The 19,376-nt window shown below is 39.2% G+C and overlaps 1 protein-coding gene and 2 pseudogenes across 2 annotated transcripts; 1 reads left to right on the top strand and 2 right to left on the bottom strand.

Annotated features, from left to right (window-relative positions):
* The first annotated feature begins 198 nt into the window (after positions 1–198).
* LOC149823143 (arginyl-tRNA--protein transferase 1-like) lies at positions 199–5,200 on the top strand (annotated as a pseudogene). The gene is made up of 3 exons (XR_016434727.1): positions 199–1,278; positions 3,960–4,289; positions 4,881–5,200. The product of XR_016434727.1 is annotated as an arginyl-tRNA--protein transferase 1-like (transcript).
* A 184-nt stretch (positions 5,201–5,384) lies between these two features.
* LOC149823142 (protein yippee-like) lies at positions 5,385–14,104 on the bottom strand. Its single transcript, XM_090018682.1, has 5 exons — positions 13,693–14,104; positions 12,646–12,689; positions 5,853–5,961; positions 5,723–5,778; positions 5,385–5,630 (listed from the first exon to the last, which is right to left on the bottom strand). Exons 1-5 carry the CDS (start codon positions 13,786–13,788, stop codon positions 5,540–5,542), a joined length of 396 nt encoding a protein of 131 aa, XP_089874808.1. The 5' UTR covers positions 13,789–14,104; the 3' UTR covers positions 5,385–5,539.
* Positions 14,105–17,452: 3,348 nt separating this feature from the next.
* Positions 17,453–18,900, bottom strand: LOC149823141 (uncharacterized; annotated as a pseudogene).
* Between the last annotated feature and the right edge of the window lie 476 nt (positions 18,901–19,376).

The following is a 19,376-nucleotide window of genomic DNA, read 5'->3' as shown; positions in this document are numbered from 1 at the left end:
CTCCTTATATTCCAGGATGTTGTCTGCATTTTATACTAGGATAAACATAATTTACATGATAGCTTAAATTAACAAGCTTATATTCATATAGTGAATCAGGATACGGGCTGTTTGTTTGTGATTTTTTTTAAAGACCTCATGCTGAAAGCAATCAACATGCAGGTTCTTAGATGGCATGTTTTGCTTAAAGAAGACAGATTTGAGGGAGGACCAATCACATACTTCTAAGAATACATGCACCAATTATGGCAATGTGTCTTCAAATGGATTCTCAGGCACATTAATGGAAGAATTTCCTGGTGATATTTGTGTAGTTACACATGAGTTGGATCAGTGTGCAAGGAATTTATCCATTAAGATTGATAATGCTGTTAATGCATGCATCAAATGTGGTGTTTTACCTTCCATGATGGACTTTCCACATGCTTCTGTCAAGAAGGCAGTGCCACAAATCAAGAAGAAGCTGCGAAACGTTGCTGGAGATTTGTTGTATACAAGCAGTATTGCCTTTCAGATAGAAGCAACTATAAAGAGGTCATCATCAATAAAAAAGGAATTTTCACAAACCTATGTATCTGCTGAACTGGCCAAATCATTGGAACAGCAAGGTGAACTTTCTGGATTGTCGGTCCTAGCATGCAATGGCCACATCAACTTTTATTCAGCAACAAAACAGGCTACTTCAGAAATAGCACCTTCCACCGTAGAAGCCTCTATTCAATCTCTTGGGTTTAATGTAGCTAATGCCAAGCGGAAGTGCCTTCTGAGTGACAAAGGGCTGTCTCAGTGCAAAAAGCAAAAACTTGAGATTCGCATGAACAGGTCAAGTTTTGATCCTGAGGAATTTGCTCTTTATAGACGCTATCAAACTATAGTGCATAATGATAAACCGGATCGACTGAATGAAACTTCTTATATAGAATTTTTGGTGGAAACTCCTCTCATATTCGTCCCACCTGATGATGGCAAAGTTCCACCTTGTGGGTTTGGCTCTTTCCATCAACAGTATTTGATTGATGGGAAGCTTGTTGCAGTTGGTGTAATAGATGTCCTTCCAAGATGCCTGTCAAGTAAATATTTATTCTGGGACCCAGACTTTGCCTTTTTGTCACTTGGCAAATATTCTGCTCTGCAGGAAATTAATTGGGTCAAAGAAGTACAGGTCCTCTGTCCCAGCATGCAGTACTCTTATCTTGGATATTATATCCACTCCTGCAGCAAAATGAAATATAAGGCGTCATACTCTCCCTCAGAGCTTCTATGCCCTCTTCGTTACCAGTAAGTCATCTTGCATCACATAATCTGTAAGCCTATCTAGTGTTAATCCAATTCTGTCCTCAAATTTTGATGCATGCGGTCCACCACCTAACTGTATAATATGGATGGTATTGTTGCCCTTTCATGTTGGTTGTCTCAGATACCTCTTTGTGTCTTGTCCTTTCAAACCTTTCATTTGACGGTTGGAACTTCGCTGCTGAAAATAGCAACAGTTGCATCTAGAAGTACAAGCATGGAGTTAAGGGTGCAAGATAAACAAGCTTTTTTGCAAGAAGGCTCTCCCTGGGCTTGTTTATTTAATGAACTGACTGATCTTGAGTCTGGATCTATGTCACAGGGACTCGGATAACTAGGTGCCACACCCGTGTCGACGCGACGCGGGTGCGGTACCTGGTGTGGTCAACCTGACCCTGGGTGTGGTCAACACACCCAGGGTCATTTATGTCCAACTTTTGGACTTTATATATATATATATTTTGCTGCACCCCCGCACCCAAGTTTTTTAAAAGTGCCGCACCCGCACCCGCACCCATGTGACATAGGTCTGGATTCAAAACTTGCTCAATAGCAAGCTGAGCCTGAGCCTTGCATGGGCTTGGAAAGGCTCAGCTCAATTAAGCTTGATAAATAGTAAGATTGATATATCCACATTGGTGGGGTGGTTCTGCACTGTTGCTTGGATACGAGAGCTTTTCACCTTAAATGTAAAGTTGAAAAAGAAAAGGTTTACATGGCATAGATTAGCTGAGCTTGAGCCTAGTACAAAGCTGTATTCAGTGGAGCTCACACAGGTCAAGCCTGCGCTCATCTCTGCTTGTGTATGCCCCTAGAGCTAATCCATGATTTATGGAGAATACCCTCTGATGGGAGACAAATTGAATATCAAGAACTTAAACTATGCTTTATGGGTATTCATGTAGCTTGGTCTCTCAAATGGCCATTTTATTTACATGATCCTCTTTGTGTAGTTTTTAGGTGTGACTAGCCAGCTCAGAATGCTGCGTCTTTGTAGACCTCTATCATTCTATAGGCAACATACATTTAGTTGTTTACTATATTTTATTTTATTTTAATCCTTTTATGTTTTTTATCTTTTATACATTTTGAGATATGAACCAGGTTAGCTTTTGTGTGATGGTGTTGAAAGTCCTGGTGGCCCATTCTAGATCTTTTCTCTGGGCTGTTTGCAGCATAATCATAAATTAGTTGGCACAAAATCATGAGAACTTTCCTGATTGTATGCAAACAAGGAAATGGTCTCTGTCATAAGTTGGTGAACAAATAGGATGTTACCAGTTTGCACTTTCCACTTGCCTGGACCGTAAAGCACGATAGAAATTTTTGTGACTTGAACAATTCAGGACCCCAAATTCTTCTATTCAAAAAATAAGATGCAACATCAATTCTAGCTTCTGTTGTGCTTGTGGTTGTGTAATATTTTAGAAGTTGATAGCCCACCTTTAATTTTTGTTCGGATTTGTTAATATCAACTTTTGCACATCCTACATGATGTTCCTAAGAAAAATAAGTTCCCTGTTTTTAAATAAGTTTCTTGTTTCTCATTAGATTGGCTGTTGAAATGATAGACATGGAAGAAGAGTTTACTATCTAAAGTGTAAATCAGGTCTTCGGTGGAATTGCTAGTGTTGCAAATTTCTAGTCTCATATTTTTTATTTGGTTTTACGTGTCTGTGCATCTCTTCTAGTTCTTAGTTAAATGAGCTAGTTGAGCTTTTAACAGATATTAAATTGTTAATCAGCCAATACCCTGAAAGCTAAACAACTTGTTCTGAAAAAAAAAAGCAAAATCCTAGACAGGTTTCATATGCAAGGACTTTTCTCAGAAGAAGACATAAAAGGGGTTAGTATGGCATGGATTGGTTTATCATACAAATGGCTGTCTGCTCATATATTTGAAACCGTAGTCACCTATATCGTTCAAGGTAATTTCTCAGCTAGAGCTTTTCTCAGAGATATTTTCAAAATGAGGAAAATATTGAGAAAATCTTGGAAGCTAAAAAATTGAAAAAAATAGTAAGAAGTTTTCTATTCTTTTTCTTACAAAAATATAAAGAAACAAGTTTTCAAAATACAAATGAAACAAAAAATAGTAAAAATGAACTTAAAATATATAAAAATAAGATTTTTTATTTTTTTTGCAATAATATCATGATAATATCTCGATATTATCATGCTATTTTAATTTTTAACGATATTTTGAAAATATCATGAGATTTTACCGATATTATCGGCTACCTTAAAACATCAGAATTTCTCGTGATATTTTCAAAATATCATCGATATAGGTGACTACAGTTGAAACTGTAACCCAATCTCCAGCCTAAGGAAAAGAGGAGCATTGAATTAAGTAACATAAAAACAAATTATCTCTTTAAGAAGTCGAGCATCGAGCTGTCAAACAAAAACAAATCATCACTTTAAGAAGTCTAGCAAGATTTTAGGTTGTTGAAGCTCTTGCATAGCGATACCTTCCACAGGCAGGTTCTTATTCGGACATGCCATGGAATAAACATGTACATGTCATGAGTAAAGGGTGCGCGGTGTTTCCCTGCTGCTTAATGTTATGGAACGGAACTCGTTAAAAAACTGAATGCATGTGCTTCGTTTACTTTGTTTTCATATTTTTCTTTGCCAAGTGAAAGATGTATTGATTATCACAGGTGGGTGCCCTTTGATATCCAAAACCTTTGCTTGATAAAAAGCCGTATGTGGTCCTGTCAGATTATGTTGGCCTGGGAAAGGAGAGCATCATGACCCTTCAGACTAGAGAAAATTCTGCAGTTCACCCATGTTTAAGCTCTGGTGAGGACGATCAGGAAACCCTTTGTGATGGAGGTGAAGAATTGGAGGTTGCATTCCATGGCTCTGATTCAGGGCCTAATAATGGCTCAGACCTGGAATCTGGCACTGAGCCATTGCTTGATCGTATTAAGACCGGAGATGTCAGCAAGACAACAGTAGGATTTGGCAAAACTCGCCTGCAGTTTAAGGTAATATCAGTTCGACTTCATGTTGTAATCTTATTTTGCAGTTGATATTTAGCCGGTTCCGAAGAATGTTTTTTTTTTTGGATTTTTTGCAAATTGGTCCCTCCCTCAGTCCCTGCCTTTTCATTAACCTTTGCAAATCAGTCCATGAAGTTAGCAGCCATTAGCTTTCCTGACGGTACTGTTAAAGGGCAGATAGATTGAGAATTTTGCCTATACAGGAGGACCGATTTGCAAAATGTGAATAGGGTAGGTACTAATTTGCAAAAGGTTAATAAACTAGCAAATATTTGATGAGGAGCATTTTGGTGACCGGTTAACCATGGCAGTGTTTGACTAACAGCTATTTACAGAGACCAATTTGCAATAACGGCGAGAAAGGCAAGGACGGATTTGAAAAATGACAAAAGGCACGGACTACTGTGCAAAATGACTACAAGGCAGGGACCAATTTGCAAAAAACTGTTTTTTTTCTTTTTTAGTTATTTAACAAAAAAAAAAGAAAAATCAATGGATAGTTTAAAACTGAAGCATCAAGTTTTGATGTCATCTAGGAACTATGGTACCACCTAACATTTCTGCATGTGTTTGAAGGATCTGGAACAGGCTTTTGGCCCGAAGAGAAGGAAGATGGACTCATTAGAATAGATACAGGAGGGTTGTCGGTTCATCATTGTCGGAGCTCATGGTCTATAACTATTACCTCTATTGACACCACCACTGCGTTTTACTGGTTCATTAAAGACTGAAGACAAGCTGAATTTGTAGGCGGTCTCCCCAAGTTGGGAAATGTAATTTTTTTGACGAGGATGGTTTGACGATGCTGGTTCACAAATGAATGCATTAAGTAAACATAACGTTACAACCCCAAAATTTCATGGGTTACACATAGAAAGATTATATTAACTGTAGCATTGTTGTTGTTGTTGTTGTTGTTTTTTATTAAGGGTCTATCGGGCAAGAACATGCAAGACCAAATTCATGGAGTAAACGGGGAAACTGATGCCTGCGTTAGCATTTGTAAATCCAATGCTATGAACTTGTTTCCACCACGACATAATGCATTGCACAGCAAGCATCAATTGAATTGGCGAGACATTTACAGAGAGGCTAATGCTAGTACCATATTTTAAGCATGCAGGAAGGAGTGTACAATCATGTTCATAAGCTTTGCACGATTGCAAACAGTTTTAAGACATGAGAAGCCAAGAATATACGATCAAATAACTACTGTCTGTGTTGCATATTGATGCTTAATCTCCAGCATTGTCTGCATCGCTTCTGCCCACCTGAGCTTCGCTGCTTATCCAAAAGTTGGTTCCATCAAAGTCAACCACCTTCATCCTGCTTACCAAGAAACACGGTGCCAGTAACTCCATGCAACATTGCACCAGCACATGTCAAAAAAGCAAGCCAGCTAAATACTACATTGTTACCTCTCTAAGATGAACTTTCCCTCCTTGTATTTCTGTGTCTTATCAGGAGCAACCTCCTGCAAGCAAGCCGGTGATCCATCATAGGTGGAATTAAGATGAAAATATACAACTAGTATTCCAATGATCTTACATATTTCCATCCTACAATTGATCCACACCCAATGCAAAATATATCAGCAACAGTATGCATGCCAGTGATCATCATCCTCTCTTCCTTATATCCCAGTGAAACGTTCACACTGTCAAAACACCACGTAAATATAAAAGTAACATATGAAAGCCCGAAAAAAATGTAGAAAACAAGATCTAGAAGCATGAATATTGAATGCAAGTACAGCTCTCTGGGACAAGAAAAGGGCCTGCTCTTTAGAAGTACATAAAATTCCTTACACGAGTTGGCTCCAAATATCATTGTTGGGATTCCTTTGCGTGATCCATAGATATTCATGTGTTAATCAACTTCCCTAACTAGAGTCCTCATCAAATCAATGCTGAAATTTTGCATTTGTCCCCCCATTCTTTGCTGGATCTAGAGCATAATACAATGCATGCATCTCTTATCAAAATGCTGAGAGCAAAATGGATTTCCATTAAAGTTGACTGGAACTTTAGCCTACTAAAAGAATATAACATATGATTCATTATAAAGCCTCACAAGTGGCTAGCTAAGGAAGATGCAGAATCAACTGAAGCCTATAGTGGAGCAGGATACACTGTGTATTCTGCAAGTCCACACAATGTGATCAAGGTTTCAGAACTGAAAAATTTAAGGCAGCAAATATGCGCAAGGCACTTTGTACAAGTTACCATAAGACAATTACACTAATAAATTCCAGTTAATGGTGGGCAACAGTTAAATTGCCATTTCAGCTGCATGAGCTTGTATTTAGACATGCTACACTTGTGGAGCTTAGTATTGTTCCGACTTTGAGCTTAGCTTACACAACTAGTTTGGCCTCCTGATAAGGGATGCACACCCATGAGTTTCAATCTCGAGGCATCCCTTTGGCTTAGTAAGTTTCAAGATTCGCCCTATACCAGATGGGTGGAGCCCTTGTGCGAATATACCTCTTAGCAAGAGCATAATGACTAAAATGAGGATCAAAGCCAGGGTAGCTTGTGTATTAAAACAATCAGATCAACACGAAAAATACTTAGAATAAAGATGCTTTTGAAAATATTGGTGGCTGGCCAACTTTTCAAACCAATAAGATCCTACAATCAAGTGTCTGCTATAATTTTTGCATGAAACCCAAGGATAGACACTTGTTAATTTAGGACACTTTTGAGTAATTTGACCAAGTCACATTTGCTATGGGTTTTAAACACACAAATTTAGAGTTTTAGATTCTCCTGTGAATCCAGACCAAATGGGGACAGTTTATAACCAATTATTTTGAAAAAAAAGTGAAAACAAAGTTATCTGGACATGATAGGGGAAAGCTCATGTAAAATATATGTTATGCATCCACATTCCTAGGTAAGTACTGTATGTGAAAAAAGACGAAGACAATCTACTCAATCCAAATTCATCAAGGACATGCTCATATCCTCGTTTGGCACATCTAAAAACTTGGTGTCTAACCCACTGGGCATGATTTAAGTAATTGTGGAGCAGAACCAAACCTCAATGAAATTTGATCTATCCACTGTGGCTACAAGCATAGGGTAGTTTTATAGCATTGCTTGGTGTTATGCAGGGCTTGTTGGCTTTGTTGTGAGACAGTGCTATATTATGACATTTGTATCTATTTCCTCTCCCAGTGTCTAAATGTTACCGTTGGTGATCTCTCAATGAAGAGTTAGATCAAGAAGCAACCAACCAGAAGCATATTCAGAGCTTGCCCAATGATAACATATACAAATGACACACACCAAGGTCCAACAAAATGCTAGAGAAATGACTTTTAAATATAAATACAAATCAAACTATTAAACTGGCACAAATATGTATAACAGTTTTTAATAAAAAAGTCTAAGCAATACAAATATGATAAAAATGAGTTATTACATTAACTTAGGGCATGTTTGCTTTGGTCACGGGTGGGATGAGCAATCACAACCGAGAATCCAAAAGCTGTGATTGTTGGTCAGAAGGTCAGTCTTGTGACCAACTTTCGCATGATTCAAGGGAAAAGTATTCTCAAGTGAGAATCCAATCACAACTCGCGCTTTCTCATGTTTCGCTAAACTCGAGAAAGTAATGTGTTTGTGATTCACAATCACGGGAAGCTGAAAAAATCCGAGAATCACAGGGCATTGCAAACATGCCCTTCTATGTCACATGGGTGCGGGTGCGGGGATGCGGCAGGGGCAAAAATGTAATATATATATATATATCATGTATAGTGTATATGTATGAATGTATGGTAGCTGTTAAGGTCCATGACATTTATGCCCAACTTATTTTTTACCATTTTTTTATCTTATATGATTGTCCCCAAAGATGAAAGTGATGAGTTGTGGAGCTTGATTCATTGTTTTTGCCCTTGAAGGAAGGGGGGTCCGGGGGCTCCCCCCGGCATGGGTCCCGCTGCGCGATCAGCGGGCGGGGGTCAGGGGGGGGGGTTATAGGGGGGCAGCGCCCCTCCCCCCCCCCCCACCCACCCACCCACCACAAAGTTTTTTTTTTGAATTCCACAGCCCATTTCATAGGGCAAAAAAATTTAAAAAAAAAAATAAAAAAAATGGACAAAAATGACCCTAGGTGCGGTCAACGCACCCAGGGTCGGGTTGACCGCACCCGCTCCCGCATCGAGTCGCGTCGACGCGGGTGCGGCACCTTGCTAGCCGAATCAGTGTTGTGAGAGGCGTACGCCTCAGTATCTGAAGCGTACGCCTCAGAGGCGAGGCGCACGCTCAAGGTACTGAGGCGTGCTGTGATGCGCAAATTGCCCCTCATCAACCTCCAGAACCCCCTCCTTCATCCCCAAGTCTTCCTCCTCTGCCCGATTCGTCGGCTGTGCTAACCCCAACTGCCGGTGGATCCACCGCCAGGTGCCGGCCAGCTGCTCCACCGCCGCTCCCTGCCTCCCCTCCCACCGCTTCACTTTCATACCAGTTGTGAGAGGCGTACGCCTCAGAGGCGAAGCGCAGGCTCAACGCCTCGCTTCGCCTCATCGTATTTAACAACCTTGAGCCGAATCCCTGTGACATAGATACCCTTAAAATTCCCTTCAGGTTTTAGGTATGCTTTCTGCAGTTTCATCAACAACACAGAGGCTAATATAAGGAGGCGAAGCAAGATTCATCTTTATTACTTAGCAAGACAAAGGGTTCGATGCTTCTGAAAGGACAACACTTTGACCACAGAAGGTAAGTGATGACATGAACAGACTGTTTCAACAGGTCGAGTTGGCTCCACGTGATCACAAATTGACAGAATCAGCCTGCTTGAATCAATTTTTCCATAGACTAGCCCAAAATCTCATGCCATTAGTAGGATTGAAATTACAAATTAATTATGACAACCATAGTGAGGAATTACATAGTATCATTCTTCTCCCATAAAATAAACTGCATACAAAAAGATCAGTCATCAACTCCCTTCATTATTCAAGAGCCTCAAACTTTCACGACATCACTCATTTGGATAAGTTATAAAAGAAAATTTAACAGCTTCAAATTTTCTATCATATTCTATGTTTTCCAGAATCAATGTGGAATAAGATAGCAGGTGGCATGAGAAAAGTGGCTAAGGAGGTATTGGGTGAGTCTAAAGGCGGTGCACCACTAGGTAAGGATACATCATGGTGGAACGAGGATGTCAAATTAGCTATTAAGGTTAAAAGAGAGTGTTATAGAAATCTAAGTAAGAGTCGTGATAATGAGAATTTGGAGAAGTATATGATAGCAAAGAAGGAAGCTAAAAAAGTAGTTCGAAACACGAGGGCTAAGGTATATAAGGAGGTTTATGACAAGTTGGATACCAAAGAAGGCGAGAAGGGTATTTATAGGCTTGCAAAGATGAGAGATAGGAAATCGAGGGATTTGGGTATGGTTAGATGTATCAAAGTTGAAACACAAAGGGTTTTAGTCAAAGATGAGGAGATTAAGGAGAGATGGAAAGATTATTTTGATAAGCTATTTAATGATAGTCATGCTCAAGATCTTGGAGACTTCTCCATTCCTTTTCATGAGATAAATCGTGACTTCATGCGCAAGATTCAAAAGAAAGAAATTGCAGAGGCTTTGAAGAAAATGAAATCAAGAAGGGTAGTTGGCCCAGATGGTATACCTATCGAGGCTTGGAAATGCTTGGGAGAGAAAGATTTAGAATGGTTGACAAATCTTTTTAACTTGATTTGGCGAACAAATAAGATGCCTAATGAGTGGAGGAAGAGTACTTTGGTGCCTTTATATAAGAATAAGGGTGATATACAAGATTGCACAAACTATCGTGGTATAAAACTCATGAGTCATACTATGAAACTTTGGGAGAGGGTGATTGAGTCTAGGTTGAGGAAGGTTGTCATGATATCGGAGAATCAATTTGGTTTTATGCCTGGAAGATCAACTATGGAAGCTATACATCTTCTTAGACAACTTATTGAAAGATATAAAGAGAGAAACAAAGATTTGCATATGGTTTTTATTGATTTAGAGAAGGCATATGATAGAGTACCTAGGGACGTTCTCTGGTGGACAATGATGAAGAAAGGTGTTTCTCTCAAGTACATTAGTATAATTAAAGATATGTATGAAGGAGTAGTAACCAATGTCCGCACTTGTGGAGGGGTGACAACCAATTTTCCGATAACAGTCGGGTTACATCAAGGATCTGCTTTAAGCCCTTTTCTATTTGCGATAGTGATGGATGAGCTTACGAGATCAATTCAAGAAAATGTACCGTGGTGTATGTTGTTTGCTGATGATATTGTTTTGATTGATGAGTCTAGAGCTGGGGTTAATGCTAAGTTAGAATTATGGAGACAGACATTGGAAGCTAGAGGTTTTAAGTTGAGTAAGAGTAAGACTGAATATATGGAATGTCGGTTTAGTAAGCAACGAAGTAGTGATGGGAGTGTAGTGAAGCTTGGTGAGCAAGAAATACCGGTGAATGATTATTTCAAATATTTGGGATCCATCATTCAAAAGTATGGAGAAATTGATGGAGATGTAAATCATAGGATAAAGGTTGGGTGGATGAAATGGAAAAGTGCAACTGGAGTGCTGTGCGATCGTAGAATGCCATTGCGGTTGAAGGGAAAGTTTTATAGGACGACTATTAGGCCCGCTTTACTATATGGTACAGAATGTTGGGCTGCCAAGAGACATCATATTCAAAAAATGAGTGTAGCTGAGATGCGGATGCTTAGATGGATGTGTGGAAATACAATAAAAGATAAGATTCGGAACGAGGAGATACGTAAGAAGGTAGGTGTTGCACCCATTGAAAATAAGATGCGAGAGAATCGTTTACGGTGGTTTGGACATATTCAGCGAAGGCCTAATGATGCTCCAGTTAGAAGGTTGGAGAAATGGGAAAATATATTAGTTAAAAGAGGTCGGGGTAGGCCTAGGAAGACTTGGATGGAGATGATAGGAAAGGATATGAATGCTTTGAACCTCACCGAGGACATGGCATTGGATAGAAATGATTGGAGGAAAAGGATTCATGTGGAAGACCCAAAATGAATTTCTTTTTTTGGTTCATATCGCTGACCCCAATTGTTTTGGGATGAAGGCGTAGTTGTTGTTGTATTCTATGTTTTCCAGCTCTGTGATATGAAACACCAAAAAAGAAAAATCACTACCACCTTTAAGGAAAGAAAACTATCTACAGATAATTATCTTCTTAAATGGTTCAACAAAAAAGAAAGAGCAAAACAAGTAAAGAGAATAAAATCTATGAAAAAATTAATTAAATCATGGCTTACCAATGGATCTACTAAGGTACTGACACTAAATGGGAAAAAGTATAAAGTTGTTCTGGAGATTATGATAATGTCAACAACTAAGGATACCACTTCTAAATAAATAGTTAGAGCCTCCTTAACTTATGATATGCATATATATGCTGCATTGAACTCTAGAGAAGGTCTTAAGTTTAAAATAGCCTAAGAATTTTGTTGTGGGTGTCTTGAATTCTGGACCCGCTCCGATCAATGATAATTTTCAATGAGGCTTGTGATGGCAGCGGAGGGATCGGGCTGTTAGGCCCGAGACCAGAGCCCTGCGGTATGGACCTGTTTAGTTTCGTAATTTTCCCTTTTGTACCGGCTAAGGTTTTATGCCCTTTGTCATATATATAGCCGCCTCCTTTGAGAGTTAGGTACGAGAGTCTCGGGTGTATTGAGGATTAGGGTTTTGAGAGCTTTGTATCTCGCCTCTATATTTCCTCGCATCTTGCTAGTGGATTTTTTGCTCCTCCTTTCGATGAGTGGACGTAGGCTTGAGGGACGAACCACATAAATCTCATGTCTTCTCTAGTTTTCTTTCTTCTCTCTATCTTGTGGTTTACATAACAATTTTGCAGACAAATTACAATTTGGGCCTTTCTTAAAATGTGAATAAGAACACTTCAAGATTTCCTAAACAACACTTGTCGTCAACATGTCCATACCTAAGCTCCAGGTTGCAAGTATATGTTACTTCAATTGGAGAGGAAGCCATAGTGCAACTCTTTTATCCAAGATGTAATAACGCTACAACTATATCAAGTGAAAAGAATTTAGAAACATAAAAGCCCTGTAAAACACATAAAAGACAACCATTCGACAGTAAGATTGCAGTCACTGAAACATATACAAATTGACATGCTATTAAAATTATGCTTCGAAAATGGTAAGTCTAAAATCACCAGAAACGAGTAAAAATAAACTCTCCCCAGTGATTGCATTACAGGAAAAAGAACTTTTAGGAACCCCATAGACTAAAACTTACTAATGCCTTCCATGAGCAGGGAAATTTGAGAAACTTACACTTTGCTGAAAAGATAAGCCTTTCCATGCCTGCAGTGGAAGTGCTGATCACAGAACAGACAGAGAATAAGGTCAGTTCATCTCATACTATTTCTGTAATATGCCAATTCTGGACTACCAAAAGAGCATAATAAAGGCCAGAATGCAATCCTTACAAGCATACTTTTACAAACCCATCTTGAGGTTAATCATGATAAAGCTTTTCTCAGATGCATCACCATATGATAAAATTATCATGTTACCATTGTATGCCCAGACTTCCGCTTCTTAATTAAAGAAAAGGCAGGAGGACATGATACACTTCCAAATTTATAATATATTTGGATGCAACCACTGATCCAGAAAACTGGGATATGTTGGGAGGCTGTATCGTGTGCCTAATGCGATATTCCAAGTTATCCAGCTTTTCAAGATATGTGGGTGCATTCAACACCCACATAGGAAAATGACCATGAAAATTAGTCCACACACGAGAAAACAGAAACGTATCTACAAAACCAATAGACAACAGCAGAATCCTTGATGTTTCGCCATTCCAGCACCAAGTAATTGAGGCAATCATCTACTTTCCCCATTTGTTCTTTCTTTTCTTCTCTTTTGGGATAACAAAAATAAGATGAGACAAAGACCGTAAGATGAGATGCCCCCGCATGTGTAAACATTCTCGCAAATGTATTCAACCCGTACTAAACAAACCGCTGGTTCTGACTCATAGTTTAACATGCCATCACTAAGTTCTCCAAGTTGAAGGTCAATCACAAACCAAAGTTGAACCATTCGAAGCACTACAATCGAATGCGAGAAGTACCAGAACAATCGTTCCGCATTAATTCATAATTGATAACTAAACAGGGCGCAGAATCACATTATCAATTCCCCTAACCCAAATGTTTGCATAAAACCAATGCAACCCATACCAACCAAAACAAAGCAATCACAACCAACGAACCTATGCGATTATCTAACGCAATATGGCTATCAATTAGGTGGGTATACCACACTTGGAGCAATTTCGGATGAGGGATGAAGATGCAAGAGGCAGCAAACCTTGGAAACAATGTCATCGACGAGTGCAAGATGGGTCTGACAATACTTGCATGTGTATATCCTTCCATCGAGGTACGTCAGGTGAAGCCTCCCCATTTCAATTGCACCCACTCAAACCAAGCCTCTGATGCTTCTAAAGGGAATAGAAAAGGGAAGACAGAGATTGGTCCTCCCTCCCCTTCAGGCATACATGTTTTTCTCTTCTTCTTTGGAACCACAATGATCTGAGTTCCTAAAAGAAAACCCACAGGAATTATACAAGAAGGGAACAGAGGGATGTTTTAGACAGGAAATGCTTAGCAGCAGGAGGAACAGGAGTAGAGAGAGGGGTGGTCGAAGAATAAGAATTTGACTACACAAACTTTGAGTGTGGCAACAACATGAGGGGCAAAAGGCACACGCATATTCCATTATTTCTGATTTACGTTATACGTATATGTGAGAATATGAAAATAATAAATAATTAATATCGATAATGCGTGAGGATAAAGAGTAGTGATGACATGAGGATGCTGCCCGTTTGCCTTTAATGGGTTGATCATCCTTCCCATCAAATGATGTATCGGGGGATGTAGGGTGGGGCCAAAAAGTTTGTGTTTTCTTCCTGTATGAAACAAGTGGAAGTGATGGCCGAATGATTAACCGTATGTGTTTTGTCACATAGTAAGAATTAAGAAGGCATTCTCAAGCACAATGATTCACCAGTTTCATTAACTGTGCATTACCATTTGAAAAATATCTTGGTACAAAAGGAGACGTTCGAAATACGAAAGGAAATGGTGCAGGCTTGTAGCACCGGGCTAAGCTGTGCTAGAATAACAGTAGACACTGCGTACATATCTCCAAAATGGAGGTGAATTTGAAAAATCAACTTCTTTGTGGACCAAAAAAGGAAGTTGGATGACTGCCCCGATTGCGAGCATAACCAAGAAAATGACCACAATCACCGGTTCTTGCTGCTAAAGGAATGCCTGGTCTAAGAAATGGGACAATTTTTACATTACCTAACAGCAGGTGGAATATTCGAATCACCACAGACACCTATTTAATCATTCCAGAAATTCCTTATCAGAAACTTCTACACGTTCGCCCGGATGGCAGCGGGCCTGGGAAAAGGTGCTAACTCCGTCTCCTCTTTTGGGGTAGGTGGTATTAATTAAACCCTTATTAGATATCATCTCCCTTCCCATCTCGGGCTCCCAAACATAGCCTTTGAGATGTCAAAGGGTAGGACCTTCACATGACCCAATTGGTTTGGACCAAGGTTGCCAAAGATGTAGGAAACGATACGCGAAAGCGTGATAGAAACAAATAAAAAAAATGAAGCAATATGGTAATTGAATAGGAATCAAACAAGAAACAAATAAAAACTAAAATAAAATTGATCATTTTTATATTTCATAAATTTTCAATAAAAGAGTTGAATTTTTTGTTAAAATCTAACAATGATGGTTACTAATTTAAAGAAAAGTGAGTGAAAGCGTGAGAAAATATATGAAAAACATGAAAAAAATGTGAAAAAAGCATATAGGAAACATAGACCATGTGTTTGAGAAGCATAAAAGAAGCGTAGGGGAATCGAGATTTCCATGAAGTTTCGGAAGTGAGTTTTCGGGAAGCGAGCTTCCCACCTACCTAAGAAGCTTTTGGTAACTCTGGTTTGGACTAGAATCCACTTCTGAGGTGCTATACTGGGTCGGGTCCAAGTCCAAATGGACTTACCAATGGCAAAACCATACCGGATCTTGTAAGGGCAACATAAACCAGATCGGAACCAGACCCAGTAAATTACTATTTTTTTGTAGTTTTTACACTGAAAAATAGTTCTTAATCAAGACTTAGGTTGAACCTAGGTGTGGTATGAAATTTCATAAACCATGCCCAACTCCATATGCTAATTGGACCTCATGGATAGTTAATCAGACCACCTTCATTGCTGCCAAACCCTGACCCTATCAGAACAGGGTCGGGTCGATCATATCCCACACGTTGACGCCGATAGTAGTAATTCTTTGGTCCAAATAACCCAACGTCAGGTTCGTATTCCACCATTCCATGATGCCAATTTTTAGAATCATTGGCGAGATGATGAACAAGTGTATATTTGTAGCAGAAGATGGGGATACCCACTTGACAGACCAAGGATACAGAATAATCACTTTATAGAAGAAGGGCTGGAAGTTAGGGGTGGGCAATGGGCTGGGCAGCGGGTATGCCAAGCTGACCCAGCTCACCATGGGTTGGGTTTGGGTCAAGGTTGCAGGCCCTGATCTGTTAGCAACCGGGCTGAAACTCAGCCTGTTATATACATGGGTCAGGCCTAGATCGGCCCATGGGCTATCGAGCTGACCCGATAAGCCTAAGCTTCCAAATTAATTTTTTTAATAGTTGGGTGCATAGTAAATTGGTAACTATTACTGTTTACCTAATGAATTCTATCGATTATATAGAAAATAAAAAGATAATTAGATGGGTGTATTAATCTTTTATTTAATTCATTGCTTTTGGTATTATAGAAATTAATTTATGAACTTTCTTTGAAAATGACCTACAAATGTGTTTAGTCCGGGCTGGATCAACCTGCTGAACATTGGGCCAATTAATGGGTTGCTCTTCAAACCCGAGCCGTTAATTAATAACCGTTGGTACCTCACAAGTTGTGATTTTGTTAAGATGGTTTTGTGATGTGGATTTCAATTGTGGAGTTGTGCACTAAGATGGGTTTTATGCGAAAAACATCAATTCGTAGATAATTATCGTTTTAACTGAAACCACAATTTGGCCAACAAGCTGTGCACAAATCCAATTCAGTACATAATTGCATTCATTAAACTTAGGCCACCATTGCTACTTTTGTGCAACAATGTGCATTAACCTTTCGCTCATTCTGTCTCCCTTCCCTCGCTCCCTCCGTCTTACAACAAGTCATAATTCCATACCTTTCTCTTTTTTATGCTAAGTTAAAGGAAAACCTTCCATCACCAACCGCAGAATGGCAGGCCTCCGGTTCATAAACCCTTGTCCCACCAGAGAATACACCCAGCTTTCACCTTGGGGCAAAGAACACCTCCCATGGGTTTTTAACTCATGACTTCCCCACCAACTTGGCAACATTAATTCACAAGTCACTACTACCAGTACCAGATGAGTGGAGCCCTTGTAGTCTTAGTTCCTCTACATAATAACCAGGTTGTATTATCATTCTGAACAATGAGAGTAGACGAAGGTAAAATGATTTTTGTTCATCCTTGACACACTTGGATCCTCTACTATTCAAAAGCTATCATTCATGCATCACCATCATCACTAATAATAAATAATACCAACGGCAGAGACAGTAACCACAACGTGGCACCATCAATAACTTCAGCATCCACCTGAATTGCTTGAATAAGTCGTTACAATGGTTTCAATAGAAAAAGTAGATGGAACCATGACCAAACAGATTAAGAGATACAAAGGCAATATCCAAAAATCATTGCCAACTTAAGCTGAATATAATCCAAGCAGTTCAACAAAGCATTCTCCACAGACTCGAGCTACTTTTTACATCAATAAAGAACAAAAGGCACTACCTGTCACCAATCTAAATTCTCTATTATTATTTCCCTTTCTACAAGTTGGTTGGTCTGCAATCTCAAATTAAATGCCTATGCATTGGCCACCGAGCCTAAAACACAAGACAAGCAGCGCAGCAGCATCAGCAAGGAATTTGAAGAGCAAGAGCAGAAATGTAACCGGACTTTAAATATTGACCATATCAAAGGGATGAAATCCTCCCAGCCGGCATTCTTCTGTCTATTTCGTGAATCCTTTGTGGAGGCCAGATGACATGCGTTGCCCTCCCTTTGATAAGGCCGAGTGGGATCTGGAATCACATGCTTCAAATGCTAAGGAAACTCTTAGAATTGCTAGTTTCAAAATGAAATGGCTGATTCACTGAGAAACATACGGTTAACTGCACAAAGGTCCATGACTTTGTGAACCTGGAATGACATGCTTCAAATGCTAAGGAAACTCTTGGAAGTACTAGTTTCAAAATGAAATGAGTGATTCACTGAAAAACATACGGTTAGCTGCACAATGGTTCATGAGTTTGTGGTCATTAAACAGGCCAAATCAGTTTGTGCATTTCAATAATGTTCTGAATATCCATAATAGCAACTACTGGTTGAGTTGCTTCATAAGTGGGATACTGTTGACACCACAAGTTTCCTAGAGGGGTTAAATAGAACATTATATAAAGCAGACATAATTTTCCAGGGAATTCTGAAATAGCCCGTGACCTAGGCCAAATTCAAACGATGAGTCTCCACCATTTCAACCTATCAATCATACAAAATTCTTCTGCACTTTTGGTATTAACAGAAAAGCTGTGGTAAATTTTGGGGAAAACTTCCATAACAATTAGTTGTTAAGACCTGTTTTCTGAAACATACAAATGGTCAAGAAATCATTTTCCAATTTCTTTCATCATTCAATAGAAGAGGTGAAGTTCTTTCATAATTGCTATTGTAAATGTATATGCAGGAAAAACATCTAGAGCAAGAACTGGTTACCGACCCAAAAGACCTTGAATCAGTGTGATTTGCAGAATTATCACCTTCGACCCAGCAATGACCATCTGGAACCTTTAGTATTTCACATGTCTCAGGTATTCTGAGCCAATGTCCAGGCAAAGCTATTATTCTCTTTATAAGTGACTGCTTGTGGCTACTTGGGTTACTGTATTTTTTAGTTTAACAACCAAAAGCAAGAACATTAATCTCAATCACATAAGAAGAGTAAATAAAGTAATGCATTGTAATGTTTTGATATTTTTTAGGAGACAGAGCTGGTGCCTTTGGGTTTGAACCCAGAATTGTGAAACAACAATATATTATAGACCACTTGATTTGACCTCTATTATGAAAATTAGGTGATCAGTTGAAGAAAGCAAATGGCAACACCATAAAAACAACAATCATACCCAAATACTACTACATCACCATGTGAAAACTTATACTTGGTCAGGCACAGTTTCTCCACCAAAACAAGGTCACCAGTTAATGACCCAAGAAAAGTTTTTGAGTCTGGGTTCAAGGTGGGGCTCATCGAATGGCCATGGACTGTGACAATGCTTGCATATCGGTCTGAAATGGCTAGTCCCATTAATGCACCTGTGGCAGTCTTATTTGCAAAAAACCACAAAAGACTCTAAGATCCCATATTAGTGATTTTTACTTGCAAGCCTGCATCTTAATCAGCTTTATCATCTGTAAAGAAACAATTGACATCAGTAAGGGAAAGGAATATCTAAGATTCCCTCTAGCTTTTATCAGATTGTTTAAGAATACAGTACTAATGTTCAAAAGCTTTCTAACGGCTTTGACAGACTTGCTACAAGTTTAAGCCCAGATGGCTGAATTTTTTTTCCAATATACCAATTGGGGGTACTTACCAGGTTTACCAGAAACGCTATAAGACTCGGGGAAGCACGCTACCCCAAAACACGTTTCGGAAGCATGAAATGCGCGGGGAAGCAACCCTTTTAAATGAGAAGCAAGTTTCCTTTTTGGGGAGGGGGGGGCTTGGACAGTTTTAGCCTTTAGTAATTTTTTACCCAAAAAATAAAAGAAACTCTATTTTCTTAAAGGGTAAACTAGTCATTTTTAAAATTGCATGAAATCTGAAAAACCAAAATG

Source organism: Nuphar pumila, chromosome 10 (assembly GCF_984573655.1).
Source record: "Nuphar pumila chromosome 10, dmNupPumi1.hap1.1, whole genome shotgun sequence".
In the NCBI taxonomy this organism is placed as follows: domain Eukaryota; kingdom Viridiplantae; phylum Streptophyta; class Magnoliopsida; order Nymphaeales; family Nymphaeaceae; genus Nuphar; species Nuphar pumila.
The sequence above is the reverse complement of the archived record's forward strand: the minus strand, read 5'-3'. Positions and strand labels throughout refer to the sequence as shown.